Source organism: Platalea leucorodia (genome assembly GCF_965183815.1).
Source record: "Platalea leucorodia genome assembly, chromosome: 4".
NCBI classification, from domain to species: Eukaryota; Metazoa; Chordata; class Aves; order Pelecaniformes; family Threskiornithidae; genus Platalea; species Platalea leucorodia.
The window spans coordinates 58032170-58050038 of record NC_138826.1 but is presented as its reverse complement, the minus strand read 5'-3'; the positions used below and the strand labels follow the sequence as shown (position 1 = coordinate 58050038).

At 40.9% G+C, this 17869-nt stretch overlaps 1 protein-coding gene across 2 annotated transcripts in view; it reads right to left on the bottom strand.

Moving 5' to 3' along the window:
- Positions 1–5205: 5205 nt before the first annotated feature.
- RERG (RAS like estrogen regulated growth inhibitor) overlaps positions 5206–17869 on the bottom strand; it is a gene marked incomplete at its 5' end in the record, with an annotated part of 106053 nt that continues 93389 nt past the window's right edge. For both annotated transcript variants that reach the window (XM_082308502.1, XM_082308503.1), the window contains 2 exons: positions 5206–5733; positions 6454–6527. In XM_082308502.1, the coding sequence (XP_082164628.1) occupies positions 5326–5733; positions 6454–6527 (482 nt within the window). In that variant the 3' untranslated portion in view covers positions 5206–5325. The remainder of the gene's footprint in view (positions 5734–6453; positions 6528–17869) is intronic.

The window sequence follows — 17869 nt, the reverse complement described above, 5'->3', positions numbered from 1 at the left end:
GAGATTATCCCTTATAAAAAAATAATTGATTTCCAACTCTTCAGAGCGGCTGTGTTCAGCTTTAAGCATTTCCATCCAGAGGCATTTGTAAATACTGCATTCGTGTGAGAGGGACCTTGGAGAAGCAATACAGCCTCTTGGCCCATACAACATCCCTGGATATTAGAGTATATTGACACCTGCCACTTAAAAAGCCCCTTATTTTAAGAGAATAGCAGTGGGAAAAGAAAAATGCTGCTTTGGGGAATCTAGAAGAGGTGAAAGAGACCAGTCCAAAAAGGTGGAAGACCAAACTCCCATCATATTCTCTGATTTAATAGATGAGAGTCAGCAGTATAAACTTACCTCCCAGTTTCCTACTGGTCTACTTCAGACCAAAAATGGAACAGAGATTCTTCAAGTGGATGAGAGAGCTTGGCTATTGGAGTGTTTTCTCCACATGTTGGCTACCAAGGCTGTGAACCAGAGGCTTGACCCGTCCCGTGCATAACTCTGCTGGAGGCAGTGGAGTCCTGCCCCGGGAACTTAGCCTGTCTCTACTGTAAGCTGCAGTAACAGCTTTCCTCATGTGGAACGGTGTTAACAGAAACCAGACTGAACTGGCCTCACACAAGCCATCATTATCGCCTCCTAGTAACCTTGCAAAGCACAGGACGACAAGCTGCTGCTCTGTATTTTCATAACCCTGCAGTAATTAGTGCCTGGCATCTGTAATGGAAATAAAGTGCATAGCATCAGAGTTTCTGAGATGACACTGTTTTCATTACATGTTTAATTTTTCAAAGAACATAAAGGCAGATACATCAAAATGCCAAGGAGCCTTTTTTAATTAAAGCCTCTATCTTTTTTCGTTTCTTTGCAAGATATGCAAATGGATTGAGCCATTAAAGAGAAAGATAAAAGGAACCTAAACACTGTTTATACATAGCCTTTATGACTGCAGCTACTTATTTTGCAGGAAACATTATTTTGACTGGAGCAAGTTATAGTGCAGCTTGACATAACTCAAGGCTGCTTTGCAGTGCTAGAGGCAGACAGTGGCTGGAAGGATGCCTTACCTAGTTTTGGGAGGTTTCACCTCACAGCATAGATCCTGCACCCAGATTTCATGCAGTGCTCGGCCAGAGATGGCATTCTTATATCCCCACTGCCGCTCAGCTGTTTATGATCACACTTTGGATTACTTGGTTGGCCCAGGTTTGGAGGAAAACAAAAGAGCGGATTACAGCTGGTTCCCCTCTTCTGCCATGAAGCTGCCTCTGCTATAGCTTAATACCCACACTATGTGTGATTGTATACCATTGATATAACGTATCTTATGTAAGGTACATATAATGTGCCTTCTCTTCAGAACAACAGTGCCATTATCCTTGGAAAATGGGCATAGCTGGCAGCAGGTGAAAAGTTGTCTCTGTCCAAATCGCTGGCATAAATCTCCCAGACCTCTTAGCCCAAAATTTTACCTGAGAAGCTTGGGATCGAGATCCATGTTATTTAGCTGGCAGGACAGAGTTTAGGTGGTGGGTTTCACTGAAGTCTTTTCATAATGCTGGCCCTGTAGCTTTTTTTGATCAGCCTTGAAACAGTTAGCAAGGTTCTGTGCTTCACTGTAGATGCTGCCCAACTTCTCGATTCCAGGCCCAGCAGCCAAATAAATTAAAATAAACTGATCCAAATGCTGAAGTGCTTATTCAGGCAAAATTCACTGTTTGTTTTCCTTAGATAAAGATTAAATAAAAACTGAATCAGGACTTCTGGAACTGGCCCCTTAAAAGCTGGAAGACAACACTTTGGAGACAACTAATGGAAGATCAGTATGTAAGAGTTCAGCAGAGAGAGCACTATTTTTTAATTCTTTATTTTTTTCTTATATATTATCTACAAGCACAAGCTTTCATATTTTTAATGTAAAAATGCATACAGATCATTATATATATAAAAATCAACTAGCCTTGTAGCAAACTGCCAGATGCAACTATCCCCAGGTTTGGGGACAACTTGTCTGGATCCAGGTGCAAACCCAGTGGCTGATCCTCACTTCCATCCATGGTTGCACCGAACCCCCAGATATGAAGATTCTCAAAGTTCTAGGGAAGTCTTGGTTCCTGATCCAGGTCTTGCAGCATGGGCATGACTAACTCTTCATCAATTGAAGATAAATATTTAAAAACTTCATAAATGACAATCAACTTGTTGTAGGTAACAAGTATCCACTTCACCTTTCCTCCCCCTTTTTGTTCATCATCCTTCCCATCCTCTCTCCACAGAAATGATAATGGGCAGAGGAGAGGAATTTAATGTTAGTGTCATATATGTGTATTTAAAGAGCAGCAGTAGAAACAGAATTTAAACTGTTGATATCTGCTGCAGAAAGGCTACCGAATGTGGGTTCATGTTGCATTTGGCCTTTTCAATACTTGGGCACTTTTTGGCTCAATTTGCACATTGTAGAAATATGACACATTTATAGCATAGCCAATAATATGTTGCAACATTGTGAGCAACAGCAAATCAGATTGCATTTAATACGATGCAATATGTACCAACAGATTATAATATAACATTATAACTGGCTTGACAAGCAGCTCATTACACCAAGAAAAAAAATTAATGAGCAATTAAGTAAAGAAATTTGTGTCTCTGTGGGAGGAAAGGTCACAAAATAGCAGTCTCCTTTTTGACTGAGTGTTTATCATGTTTGGCAGTTTCCAAATTCAGTCTTTGCAAAGGAATGTTACTATTTTTATGAGAGGTTCTTTATGTAACAAGCCGTGTTTGCACAGTGGAACATTTTCTTTCACCAAGATTTTATAATTTCTCCATACAGACATTATAAAAGAAGATATAATTTGCTGGGATTCTTTTGGAAAGTATTAGGGCCATAACTTAGCCCCTCCTTCCTTTCAACTCTCTTAACATGAATATAATTAATGTATTTTCTCTTGTCTTTCATATATTACCTTTTTGTATTTTAAATGCAGCTCAACTCTGAACCCCAAGAAAGGTTTTCAGAGAAAAGAACTGTTGAAGTTGTCTCAGAGAGGGATAAATCAATTGCTTAGCATACCGACATAAAGACTTTCCTCTCAGCTATGTTGCCACGGGATTGCGGGTAAGGATTTTGTTTACTTCGGGTTCGTGCAACAGGACTGACTTGAAAGATAACAGAATGACTTAGTGACATGCTCACTCTGGCTCCTAATGTAAGGTACACATGTGCAAGTTCAGACCTTCAGCTAATGACTACTGGTGCCTGAACAGGCACTAGCTCTTTTGTTTACATTTATATTGATTCTGCAGTACTAATAGGACTAAAAATGGCAAAACTTCTCTTTTTTTTTAACAAAAGTTAGAGATATGACCAATAGTTTGGGGACAGGTGTGTCATGGAAATAGTGACATCACCTGTTGCAAGAACCCCCTGCCCAGAAGCACACAGTGAAGTTTCCATTGCAGTGTGTGTAGCTGGTGTACAGCAACGTACATTAATATGAGGACCAAAATATAGATATTGATTCCAGAAGAGTGGAATGAATTTTCATTATCATCTAGAATGGCGGAAACAGAGAAAATAAACAACAGTACAAATAAAATATACACCCAAATGTGATGTTCTTTGATGCTGGTTGGGTAAAAGATATGGGTGAGAAAATGTTTAAAAAAAATTTACTTTGGTAAAGTATCTTTAAGTCCTGACTTGGGACTTTTCTCTGTCCATAGGGATATACAGGCTTGATTCTCCAGCCAGTTCCACCTCTTATATGGCTACCTATAACTGTATAAAGTGGTATCCAACCAGATATCCTCACTCTTCTACATCTGTGGCAATTTGCATTTCATAGCCTTTTGGTGTTACTTCCTCACAGAGTCAAACAACCACATGAAGTACAAAGCAGTGGAGAATAAAGTTGCAAGTAGTTGCTACAAGAGGGCTGTTCCTCAAAGGAGAATACTGCTAATATACCCATTTGTCATCCCAGCCTTTGGCTGTGGTTCTTCATGATGCCAGTCTGAGCTGGACACCATGCTGCCTAAAGGGATGCAACACAACTTGTGGGAGCCGAGCACAATCTGAATGAAAGCCTGTCAGTCTTGATTCTTGCATCTCTTAGCATACAGTTAACAAGTCAAGTAACAAGGCAAAACTGGCTTAAATGAGACACGAGGGAGGAAAAGGGAGGAGAAAAAACTGGACGTCTTTTATCCCAGGCACAAAAATCTGACAAAATGCACTTTCAATTGAATGTGCCAGATAGATTCACAAAAAAAATGTGCTGGTTTAAACGACAGAGTGTTTCAAGCAACATCTGGAAGTTTAAACAGCTGAAAATTATGGCCTTTTGATATGGTAGAGGCCATTCACATCTGATTTACCTTTGGGCTTAGACTTTAAATATCTGCCTTCCCATGGATTCAGTTCTTCTTCAGTATAAGATAGAATAAGAGGAACTACTTGAATTGAAATAAGACCAAAACAAAAAAGTACACAAAAGCTAAAAACTACCCATAACTAAATCAACAGTAATATGGTTATTTTTTTAGTTTAATTTCCCAACACATACACTGCCATTTCCCCAAGTCCAGTACTGCACTTTGAAGGGCAAATACTGAAATGCCACTGGACTAGCTGATTATTTCTTGATGAATTCTGCAGTTTCAGAGGATCTGGAAAAGCAGCTGAACTTCAGGTCTGTTGAAACGTGTGTCTTGCTGGCTAAGCGGTCTATGAAAAAGACCTTTCCTATATTTTTTGTATACCTCACTAAGAACATCAGCACTCATAGATTTGACAAAAATAACAAGGAAGGACAGTTTGGAGTAAAAGCACACAATGCGCCAATTTAGAGCTGGTGAAAGGTGTCAGATGAACTTTCTGCTAAAACACAGCAGCCTCTACGTGTATTCAGTCCTTGAGAACACTGGTTGTGATGGTTGTTGATGGACTGAGGACTGAATCTTACTCTCCAATGGCTACTGAGCAGCTGGCTGGCTGGAAAAGATGTTTAGGCACTACTGATTTGCAGGGGATTGGAGCCAGCCTTGTAGAAGCAGAAGATGCTCTGTCAGTGCCAATCCCCACAATCATCTAGTCCTTTGGAGTTTGCTTTTTTTTTCCACGTTAGCCAAAAGCAGTGTGGCTAAATAAATCTCGAAACAGGAAAAAAACTCTGACCCTGTGTTACTCAAAAAAGTAGTGTGGTTTGTCTTTTCTATTTTTTTAATTGCAAAGCTTTGACCATTTTTAATTAAATGTGCTCTGCCGGCCTTGTCCCTACTCCAAGCTAATATGCTCTAAAATGCTTCTCTGGCTTAGTACAGCTCTTTTTAGCTGCTGATTTTGGTAAGCATCTTATTAATTGCCTGCTTGACGTGGGTGGTGGAGCTTCGTCTCCGAGTCTTGCCCTGGACCATCTTTCGACGCCGTACCTCACGACAGAGCTCATAGAAGGCCTCCATAATGTTGCCCTCTCCTGTGCAAGCAGAGCACTCATAAAAAGCACAGGCTAGTTCTGTGGCCAGCTTTTCACCTTCCTCTGTGCTGACCTGCCTGGAGTGATCCAAGTCTGCTTTGTTCCCCACCAGGATCAGGGTGACATTTTTCGGTTTTTTAACTTCATCCAACAAGTTCTTAAGTGGCAGCACTTCCTCAAAGCTGCCTCTGTCCGTGATGTCATAAACCAGCACGAAGCCTTCACCCCATCGCACATGTCCTTCTTTCTGAATAGCGTCCTCCTGTTTTGAAAAGACAGACACCAGCCTTAGGAAATTGACTTATGAAGAAGACACCAGGCCTTCAGATAGACATTGGTCCTCCAAAGCCTGCAAAGCCATGTATAAAGCTTTACTTTATGCACATTGCCTTTTTTATCATGTAGTACAGGAGATCTACTCTACCAAGGTGTCGTGGGCTGCCTGTGGGCAGGCTGGTAGCAGGCAACTGGAACAAGGTCTCTGTGGAATGATACCCAGCACATGAACTGCATAGGACTGTGCAGCGTGAGCATCTGCCATGTTTTGAAAAGAAGGGAGACCTGGCTATGACAAAAGTCCCCTTCACTTCAGTGGGAATCATTGACTGAGGTTGTCAAGCCTCATCACTTGACTGTAGAAACAGACTGTGACTTTGTGCATAGTAATAATGTGTGGTTGGGTTGGCCCTGAATCAAGGAATGAGAACAAAATCATTTTAATCCTAGAGTAAACCCTGACTTTGTTCTTCCAGTGTTTGAAAACCCTAAGCAGGGTCCTTTTCAGAAGGGTCTGGCTGCAGCCCACTGGGTCCAGCAGCAAGCTGATGGTGGTGGAGGAGGGGGAGGTCTGGTCAGAAGCAAATCTCTGTCCCCAGAAGTGGAGCACATTTGCCACCCACCGCACTGCTGCCACCACCGCACCCCCCTTCTCTGCTGTCTATCTGAGCCAAGGTATTGGATAATAGTACATGTACCCACGCACCTGACCAGCTGTATCTAGTATCTCCATGGAAACCACTTCATCATCAATGGTAGCCTGGTGACGATATGTAGACTCTAAAATAAGAACACATTTTGTGAAACATATTAAAAGGGTGGTGGTTTTTTTTTTTTTTTGTATCTTCCTTACAGCTACCCCAGCACAAGACCTGAGATGTGACATACAGCTTCACTAAATTTTATTTGTTGGAGCTCTTCCAGGCATTCTGGAGCACACTCAAGTCCTCCTTTCTACAACAGTGACTATTTTACCTCTCCCCATATGGCACAACTCTTTCTTTCCCATGTCTTATACCTGCAAGGGGTCGTGCCTGTGGATGCTACACTCTGTGCCCAAGAAAAGGACAGAGTTTCCTGCAGCAAAGAGCTCTGCAAGGCTGCAGCCCATTTTTCATGTTTGCTTATAGGGAAGGCTGCCACCTAGGAAACACAAATACCACTACTCTCAAAGTATCCAGCTCCAAAGCCTATCATTGTGTAGCTTGAAGTCTGACAAGATCAAAACCACTATGGTTGCAAAACAGGGAACCTAACCACTAAGCTCAGGCCTTATACTGTGATAAAATTACAGAACAGTTAGCTATTTTAGGAATGTCTCTTTGAAACATGCTGGAATCATCACATTCCCCTCTTCTAGCAAGGGCTCAAGCAGTGATTTCCCTGTGTATGATTTATAAGGATAACCAGTGGGCATTAGGCATTCACACTATGCTACAGGAAAAAAAGGAATCTATTTACTGTGTCCCAGGTTCTGGAACCAGGCAACTAATCAGAAAGCTAATGACAAAAGGGCTTGTTTTATCTTAATGAGCTGATAAGCTAAATTTGATAGCATTTGACCTAAAACTTGGAAAATGATCTGTGCTAACATTCAGATTTATTACTGGTGCTAGCTCACAGATGTCCTATATCAAAAGGCAAATGCATATGCTGTAAAACTGTGGCCAGTGACTATGAATGCTTTGCATTGTCAGAGACACAATACTTTAATTTGGTGCAAATCTCCTCAATAGGAACAAAGGATATCTTTAAGGAAACACATTTCTTGAATTTGAACTTCTGAAAGGGCTCATGTTTGGTGAATGCCTTTTTTCGTGACATACTTAAGAATGTCGCCTCTTCATAGTGATGAATGTTTCAATCCTGTCAGTGCCACAAACACTCTCTTCCCAAACCAAAAATGTCACTTCCCTCCTGTGCCATCTTAATTGCTTTAAGTAGCACAGCTGTCTCTAATAGGGACAAATGGTCAATGTAATTAGGCAGATGGCAAGCAATCTTGCTGTAGGGTTTCAGGCAATGAAGACTAGTTTTTTTTAAAGGCTGCAAATAGCCCTTCTGTTTAGTGTTGCAAGGCTGTTGAAGAAATTGGAGTTCTACCTTTGTGATCCTGAGGCTATACCTACACAGCAGAGTAAGATATAGCTAAGTCTCTTGGTGGTATGTCTTATCTGTCCCTTCTGTACACCCTCCTAGCTGCTGCAGTTCCCCCAGGGGAATGCAGGAAAGCAGGACCTCTAGTTTGGTGTGGAAGCTGCAATGATGCACCTTCAACAAGTTATTTCAGTGGCTAAAATGTTTGGTGCTAGGTTGGGACTCCCTGTGCAGCTCTCCACATCCAAGGTCATTTAGGAACTTATGCTTTCTTTCTTTGGGGGAGAGTGCTGTGAAGAAGAGATGGCTCTCTGAGTGAATTATGTGATATTAGCTCCTTACTTGTTTAGGCCTTGCAATGCTTAAATGCATTCAACCATCTGGCCCTGCTTGACAAGTAGCTATTGAGAACTGGTCCACACAACTTGAGAAAATGCCTATCCAACCATGCTTGCAGCATATCTGTGAAATGTTCTTCTTAGGAGGCAGAGTGTGGTAGGCCATACGGCTCTTCCCGTGAAATGGGATAATAAATCTCAAGGACTAGACTTGTGCTTGGTGTGGAAAAGCAGCATGATTCTTAAATGATACTCGGGTTCTCAAAATAGGACTCTGGTGGCACTTTATGTTGCAAGTTTAACTCACCTTGGCTGCTCATGTTGGGATGGAATCTGATCCTGGATGAGTAGTACTGATTTGACTCAGATTAGTGTAAATACATCTTAGTAAATGTGTCTCTGTTCCCATGCTTTGGAATGTGCGGTAGCTGGGTGAATTTTAATGAGGAGTGTAAAACAGCTGGATGCTTAAAGCAATATTTGGTGTAATACCAGACATGGCTTCTCCATTAGATGACTTGAGATACCTTCTGGATCCCTAACTGAAGCCATCAACAGTGCAGGTGTCTTTGTCTCAGCTAAGCACCCTTGACTCCTATTAGGGTTGACGAAGTAAAACAGGTGTTGGATATAGCTTGTCTGATGGGGATATCTCTCCTGGGATCACCTCAAAATCACTTAGAAGTCTAAAATTGGTCAGATGAATCCAGGCTGTAAATGTCTTATCCTTGCATCATCATGGGCAAGTAGAAAGACCAAAGTGTAACACTGTGTGCTAGCAGCCTTCCTGATACAGGTTCCCAAGACGACTTATAGGCAACTTCCTGAGCTTCAGAATATCATTTGTACCAGGTGATGCCTATATATTAAATCTATAGCTATATGGCTAAAATATCATAGACAGAAAAGAAACCTCAGAACTGTGTTTTACTTTGCATAAACTCAGTGTCAAAACTGCTAGCTTCAAAGCAGAGCTAGGGAGGTGCTGCTCCTGACCGAGCTGTGGAGTGCCTGATGCTGTTAGTGCTGTGGAAACAGAGTAGTCATGTTTGGTGGTTTGCTCTGTTTCACTTTAAGTAAGTAAATCTGACCTGTTCTTGTAGGCTTGGGGGTGTGCTATGCTTCTATTCATATTCCCAATAACAAGATCAAAGGTGCTGATGAGTGTGGCTTTGGAAGCTGATGTCAGATTTCAGGGTCCCACTTGGTTATAAAGCTGCAGTCCCCCAGCACTCTTGCTGTGCAAAGCAGTCTTGGTTCTCACAGTCTTATTGTTTGAAAAATTTAAGTTTATTCCAGAAACATTTAGGGCTGTCAAAAGGCCTGAGAAACATGTTGGAAAGTGGTAGCAGTTGGTGTGTTTTTTAAGTCTATAATATATTGCCACAATAATTCATTAATAGGAACAGGATAAAATTTTCAAATTACTGTAGCTGCTGAATAATTATGGAAACGATATTTTTTATTGGGGGGGGGGGGGGTGTTTAAAAAACTCTCCTGGGGCTCTCTGTGTTCTCTGTGTTGATAAGCATGTTACAAATCTCCCTGTTCTTCTGAACAATATGGTTTTTAAAAAATGCAGGGGAAAAACCCTGCTAAACTTATATAGAGAAAACTTTAATGCCCATGATCCACAGATTGTTCATGGATATGGTGTTCAGTCACAGCTTGATCACGTCCCATCCTTGCGCTATGCTTATTGTAACATATTTAATAGAGTTTTGGCCTGTAAGACTTAGCTGGTCATTTATCAAACTTATTTGTCCGGGACTATCCTGATCTATTGCATATATCTGTTCCAGAAGATTATATTTCCAAGAGAAAAACTAATATCTGAGAAGTAATTGCTAGATCTTGGTTTATATTTGAAGTGATGTAAAAAGCTGTAGTGATGTAAAAAGCTGTTTTCAGTACTTGTTTATTTTGAACAGCCAATATATCAGGGTATGTCACAGCTCTGGAAGGAAATATTTGCATCGAAAGGGTTTATTGCTTTCAGGAAAACACTTGTTGTAGTAGGAGTAGGTAAATCAGGTGAAATGGAGCAATGACATACACCGTCTTACATGTAAATTTAAGGAACAGCCTGGTCTTTTTTTTTTTTTTTTTTTTTGCTTTTAAGTACAGAGGGACACAAACTCTGTTTCCATTTAGAATTTCAGTTCATTTTTGTCAACAAGGATATTCCAAAAATTCTCTAAGAAACTTTGGTCTCGTGGTGGCTTTCAGTCAGTTGGATCTGAGAACTTCAAGAGACCTAGAGGGAGAGTCTTTGTGTAATAATTATAGCTGAGTTTCCAGACCAAAAAGCTACAGCTAATAGGCACGAACCTCTAAGTTATGGTTAAAGTCTTGTTTGATGGCAATGCAGCAGTATGTTTAAAAGCTTAAAATTTCCCATAATTATTTCTGATTACGTAATAAAGGTTCCTGGGTTTTTTGCGAGTTTTTTTGTTGTTGTTGTTTTGATTTTTTTTTTTAAATAAACTCCCTGCTCAATTAGACTTCTGCAATCTTTGACATCCATCAGGATGGCACCTGTCTCTATCACATTTGAGAACAGTGACTTTGACAGCTCATTGGGAAAACAATTTACCTGTATTACTAACCCTGGTGCTGTTTGATATGTTCTCCAGAGTCTTCCTTCAGCCTGCCTTTGTGAGATCTGTCCCCTCTGCATTTCCTTGCTGCTTCAGGAACTGTTCATGTTTTAGAAAGCCCCTGTAAGTCGAATGTACCCTCCTGACTCAGAAAGTCTCTCCCACTCCCTTTCTTCCCCTGCCCCAGCTCTTCTCAAAACTCAGCTGAATGTAGTTTTTCTTGCTTGCATCTGGCTGTTACTTACTCCATCCATTATTTACCTTACAGGAGGGTTTTTATTCTGCAGCCATCAGTGGTTTTACAGGAACCACAGCTCTGCCCTTGTGTATTTAGAACATCTTTCTAATACTAATGCAGTGTATCCCCACATATGTCTTTATTAACTGATACTACAAACACCAAAATAAGCATGGTTGGGTTATTTATTATTTATCAATAATACCATCAAATGATATGCCATACATTGTTATTGCTATCATTATTATCATGTGTAAAAGAACAAAAAGTATTAAAAAAAAGTTACTGAAAGAAAACTCTGACAGCTCTGATAATTGGACTTGGACCCTTCAGTGTTACAAGTGTTTCCAAGGGTCAGGAAATACAGACGGAAAAGTTCTAGGAGGTTGTACAGTACCTGTGATGTGCTTTATATGTACAACTCTCATATTACACAAACATTCATGTCAAGCCACAAAGTCAAACCAAAATGTGTATGAAAGAAGGTGGTATTTGTTTGCAGTGATATTTATACTCAACTCTAGGGATTCTAGCCTGCTTCACAGGCAGTCTACCATTATGAATGCTGCTTTCAGAATTGATAAGGTGATGTGCAAAGGAGTTTCTTTTCTAACTTAATTTTTGGCTTTTTTGGCTGCCTTCTACAAGGCTACGTTTGCTGTAGTCAGAGTTGTGACTTCAGTGCAGCAGGTATTCCCAAACTAGCTAGATTAAAGCTGAGCACAAAAAAAATGATGTGGTCACTGCAGGCAGCAAGTGTGCCCTAGCTTGCTGAGCTGCTTTTAGTTGTTGTTTTCAGTCCAAGGCAAAGCTCTCAAATATTTCCATCCTGAAAGTTTTGCTAAAATCAGGGTTGGGTGGAAGGTAGAGACCCTATTAATGCCCCTGCAGGGGCACAGTAGGAAGGCCCAGTGTCTGCTCTGGGCAGTCAGCAGGCATGTGCCTCTGCACAAGCCAGGCTGCAGGGATGTCCCTGGCCCATGCAGATGGGCAAAGACTATTAGCAGGTGACCTTAGAAGAAGCTCCAGGTGCTGTGGGGGACTCGTAGAGGACAAAGGATGCTCTGTGGAGCACAGGGACATGTGCAAAACAAAAAAGCTACTGCCGTAGGAAATATGGAGAATAAATTCAGAAGAAATGAGGCTTCATTAGGTCTGCTGCTCAGTAATCATCATATTTTCAGTATCGTACTTTCCTCTTTATAAAAAAGTGGGAAGGAAAATAAACAGTTATTGCATGCATAGCCCCGCTAGATTATGAAGTTCTCATCTTAGTATGAAAGGATTTGTTGCATGCCCCAAATTTGCTGTTTAGGTAGAACAGGTGGGAGATACAAAACTAGTCTACAGAAAAACATTTTTGCTTGTTGAGATTTTCAATAAATAACACTTTGGCCTCCAAACAGAAATCCCAGAATACAGTTCTCTTCAAGAGAACTCTAAAGTTAATGGGAAGTATGTCTATTTGTTGGCCTCTGCTGCCCATGATTTTTCTCCTGCGTGTGAAGACTGGGTTTCTTTTGAGGAGGAGGGGAGTGGTGTTACATTTCCTTTCCTATAGGTTCTGTCCTTATCCAGCTTTTGCTGAGATAGGCAGAGAAAATGTACACAGATACTTGGGAACTGCATTCATTAAGGCATGCTAAAACAAAACCAACAAAGCCAGAGCAGTGCTAACTAGCAGGGAATAAACTTCAAGGCTTTAACTGTGTTTTGTTTTTATTTTGTTTTTTTTTTTTTTAATTTTCTGGTTTAACTTTCCCACCAACACTAAGCAGAGGCATTAGTTCCTGGTGGGAATTACACCCATGACAAGTTTAAGTCTAAATAAACCATATTTTGCTATACTTTTCTGTTTGATTGTGGCAAGAAGTCTTTGTTAGCGAAGCTGTGAGTTTCACCTTATTTCTGCCAATATAAATGAAAACTAACCAGTGAGACTTTTCTCACACCTAAAACAAGCAAAACAAAAGCCTGCGCTCCTGAAGGTGCAAAAGCAAGCACTGGAAACTTGTGCTCATCTGGAGAACATTTCAGAATATGATGAGCAAGAAAAGTAGGGGCAAAATATTTTGCAGCTGTAGCTACAGCAAGAGCAGCTGCTGCCATTTCTGATTTTTGCTGTCTGTCGAGCTACTGTAAAAAGGCAATATTTTTATTACTGGCATCAGGAATATCTTCATCTTGAGACTCATATGAAAGAAAACAAACCACATTTTCAGATAACTGCTTCCCATGTTATTTTAAGCGTCTTCCTCTGCTGATCTCAATTACTATTTCATCAAGTCTTTCTCAAGCATTTTAGAAGCCAGCGTCAGGGGTTTAAGGTGCTCTAGGCCATACCAGTCCATTTCCTTACAAACACCTCAGAGAAATCGGGAATACTTTCACGGTTCATTGCCATAACACATGCAGTACAAATTCTACTGCTGAGGAGTATAGTAAAAATGATATAACATATTAAATTATATATAAAGTTAAGTAATGTTTCTACTGTTTTGAAGTGGGAGAAAAATAAAAGCCCAGGAAGATACATAGTAGGGCACAATTTTGACTGTTGAGGACTGAATCTGTTAAGCACTGAGGCAGAAGGAATGAGTAATTTTGTTAATAAAAATTAAAGATGCTAATAGCTAGAGTCTGGCTTGAAAGTAAGGCTGTTTTCCAGTGATTTATTAAGCGTCTACACATTTGTCATAGTACTCCCTGAAACGCAGGTTGGCAGCCATTCCTCCTAGCCCCAAATGGTTGGTTACCATTACATCTCACTTTGGCTGACAGCCCACACTGGACCACATATGTTATTTCTAGTTTGTGCTTGGATAAGCTGTAGTTGTCAACATGGGTGTTCAGATGAAATATGCAGAAGGCAAAGTTCTGCAAGATGATGGCAGAAATCTCTCCTCATTTTCTCACTACGGAAAATGGTTATTTTTAATCATGAGGATGCCGATCATCTGGTCTATAGCACTGTGTAGACTGCAGAACCCTGTTGTGCAGCAGGAGGAAGAGAGGACGGGGAGGGGAGGCTTCCCCAGGCTGCGTTCCTCCTGGGGCTGCTGGTCTGTCAACCTTTACACCTTAGGACTGAAGGGACCATCAGTTAATGATTTATTAACACTTATTTTAGTAGGGACCCCTTTATTAAAAGTTCTGTTTGCTGTCTGGGCAGTTTCTCTCTCAGCTGTGCTGCTGGGAGTTAGTATGTTTATGGCAGAGGCAGGCAGTAAACCTTCAGGAGTGTTAAGACAAACTTGCTGAGTGAGACGCAAATCACGAAAACTAGAAATCTCCAATATATGAAGACATGTGTTTCTTCAACTTGTGATCAGCAGTGAAAGCAATCTTGGGGATGAAGAGTTTGTATTCAGACAGTATTACAGCTGTCCAGACAACGTGTTAGCTGAGTAAACCAGAGAGCAAAGACAGTCCTTGAGAACTGCATTTGGACCTGAGCTCTTTTTCATGGCTGCACTGGCACAAAATTAGGCCAGAGAGATAGTTCTTGCATCTTCTCTTGCTACAGTAAATTATTCTTAGTGAGGTCTTGGCTCCCACTGCTAAGCTGTTTCTGGTTATCAACCATTTTGATGGAAGCTAGTTTGGATGTATATTCCCAGCCTACTCTGTTTATGTCATTTGTACAGATTTGTACCATCAGGTGCAGAAAAGAAACTCAGGCTAGCAATATTTGCTGGGGTTGCAATGTTAATTACGTTATGTATGGTATCCACAAACTTTTCTTGTGGTCCCTGAATGATACCATTTTGCTAACAGAACCCCCAGCTACAGATGTGGTTATACAGGTAAAACTACACTTCTAATGTAAAAATAATCTTCCTCGCAACAAGCTTTCCAATGGGAAAAGCCTCTTGCCAATGTAAACAATATCTTCACAAAGTGATTGCTGCTGTTCTTGCCACAGCGGTGAAATTTATAAATCTTGAGCTGGTCTATAGGAGATAATGTTCTCTGCTGTGAGATAATTCATGGCACTAACAGAGATGTCTGTCTCCCTGCCTCAAGCACTTGTTTACCTAGTGTACCTTTCTGCAGTCCTTTGGCTGTTTCATGTTGTGCTGGAGAATAACAGGGCTATCATGGGTCTTTCATAATCAAGCTAGTGGGACAGCAATTTGTATCACCTTATCTCCTATCTTTGCTGCTTTACTGATACCTACACATTTTACCCATGTTTGGTGGTGTCTTATGGGCTGTCTGTATGGTGCATTAGATAGGACTTTATAGAAACACCAGCTCAGTTTTTTTTCCCCTCCCAGTTGAAAAAGAGTGAACAAAAAGCCGAGTGACTTAAAGAAATTGTGACACAGAAGAAACACTCTTTAAAAATGTCACTATTATCTAGTAGTTCTAGCAAAATTGTAATTTTTAAGACTCATGTTTCTTTATGGTTACCTCTGCTCCTTCAAAGTAATGAATAGTCTTTTCTCTGTCCCATTCAAATTAAATAAACTCCCATGCTTTCTGTCTCTCTTTGCCTTCATAGGTGGGCTAGTCTGTCATGCACTGTTCTGCTGATTATCTGCTCAGAGACAGTTTTCCTTTCAGAGGATTAGCAAGGTTGTATGAAATATGTGAACAGCTAGAGAAAGACATCTAGGGATAGTGTGAGAAAGCCAAGTGACTTAGAAAGGTTGACAAATTATTAACTCCTTGGTTGCTGTTATTTTACAAGTAGACTTTTATTTAAAGCACCTTTGAATGCAAGTCTTAACTCTATGAGTACCAGTTACTTAAAGGATTTACAACCCTTTTGAGATGAAGGATTTTATAGGTGAGAAGCAGAGGCAGAGAGACTGCGGGCAACAAATCAGTGACAGAATCAAGAAAATAACTGAGGAACCTATCTCCTGCACTTCCTTGGGGTTTTATTTGTTTTTTTTTTTTCCCTACATGGCAAAAATGGATGTTTTAAGTCCCTGTGCCTCAGAAAGCACCTGATTCTCCCAACTGTACATAAAAATGCCAGTTCAGAACAAATTACACAACCCAGTTCAGAATCCCCTCTTCTTTAAATCTTTTAAATTGGCTCTGTTTCTAGTTAAGCAAATTGTCCCAATTATGGTAGAACAATGAATGTGTTCTCAGAGCAATACTGCAAAAGTTATTTTAAAAAGCACCCACTTAGCCATAGCTATGATGAATTTTCTTTTTTGATCATCTGATCCAGGAGATTGTCTCTGCATGTCATGGCTTATGGAGGCAGGTAATTTGCTGTTGCCCATGAAGTATTCTGCAGGACATCAGTGCTGTCTGTCTACTGCTATGATGACTCTTTGGGCTTTCTCCTCCTTTTTTGCCCGCCTCCCCCCTGCCCCGGAAAAAAATAAATTTACTAGTTCCCTTGATGACTTATTCTGATTCAGTATCTCCGATTTTAAAATCAATTAAATATCACTTGTTTGATGGCAAACCACAATATCTCTCCATCTTTGAGCTCAGGTGAAGGCACCCTAAATTCTGGGCACTGCCACTAGCTCATGCGGGAAATTTCTGAGATCCAGACTGTTATTCCTATTTACTGGCACTGAGGAGAGCACCTAGTCACCTTGAGAGCAGCCTTGAAAATCATGGTGTGAACTCTTGGGTCACTGAGGTCTATGGGAGTCCTGCATTCAGGCCAAAAGTTTACCCACAGGGGGTAGGTGGCCAAATAAAGGTCTTTGCACCTTCACCTTGAAACTCATCCCCACAGAGTATGTCCATGCATGAGACGATGCTGGCTGGCAAGCGTTATGCATTTATGCACTTCTGGTTTCGTGGCAGCCGTGAGGTGGTCAGGCCCCGAGAGGACCAGCTGCAGCGGTGCTGCTGCAAGGGCAGCTGCTTGCAGGCTGCAAACTCTCCCCGAGCCAAGCCACCTCAGTGGCAGGCAAACTGTCAGCCTGCTGCCACCCCGTTCCTGGCAAGCACTGCTGAAATGATACATAGGAATGCTTGTTTTCGTGCTTCTTCTATGAATCTCTTAATAGAGCCAAACTGAAATAGAGCACAAATTTCCAGTTCTGTATTAAATCCACCGCAGATGTGTTGCTTATGTTTGAGAAGCGCTTTTAGGCTGTGGTTTAAGTGGTGCCCTAACCAGGCCAAGTGGTTTTAGGCCCTCTAACACCACACTGAATTTGCTTATTAATTTGCGAGTTGTGTCCCATTTAAAAACATATAAACATTAAGGAATTTTTGTGAAATCCATGCGGTAACCCAATCCCCTTTCTCAGTACATATTTAACAAGCTAAAGAAGACTAAGTTTAATGCTGAATTCACATATTTAATATTTTAGAAAACAACTCTATTTTTTAAATGTGCAGTTCCAGCCTATTTCTACATAGAGTTCTTTCATTGGACCTTCTAAACCTGTTGCACACGTGGGATAGTTGTGAGATTTATAATAAATACAGATTGAAAGTTGAAACTCATTTGCCTTGATAATGCTAGGTAACCACTTAGCCCAAGTGATTAGGCACCTTTTTAAGAAAACAATCGGAAAAATAAAAACATGCCAAGATGATGACAGTGAATTGCCAGTTAAGCCAAAATGATGGAGAAGTCAAGGCTGATGGTTAATACTCGCCTGAAAAATGACCTCTGCTGCAGTTGTTACCCCTTGGCTGAGAATAGTAAAATACAAAGCAGAGTGATATGTACTTTTTTGTGAAAATGCAGCTGCCCTACCAAGGCTTGTGCAGATCCAACATCATGCACAAAAGTGGCAGAGCTGCAAAGCCCTGACTTCAGCAGCAGCCCCATGTGCCAAAGCTTGCAAGATTCAGTGATGCTCCTCCCACCAGAAAACGTTATTTTTGTGGTTTGTAATTTGGCTCCTGGAG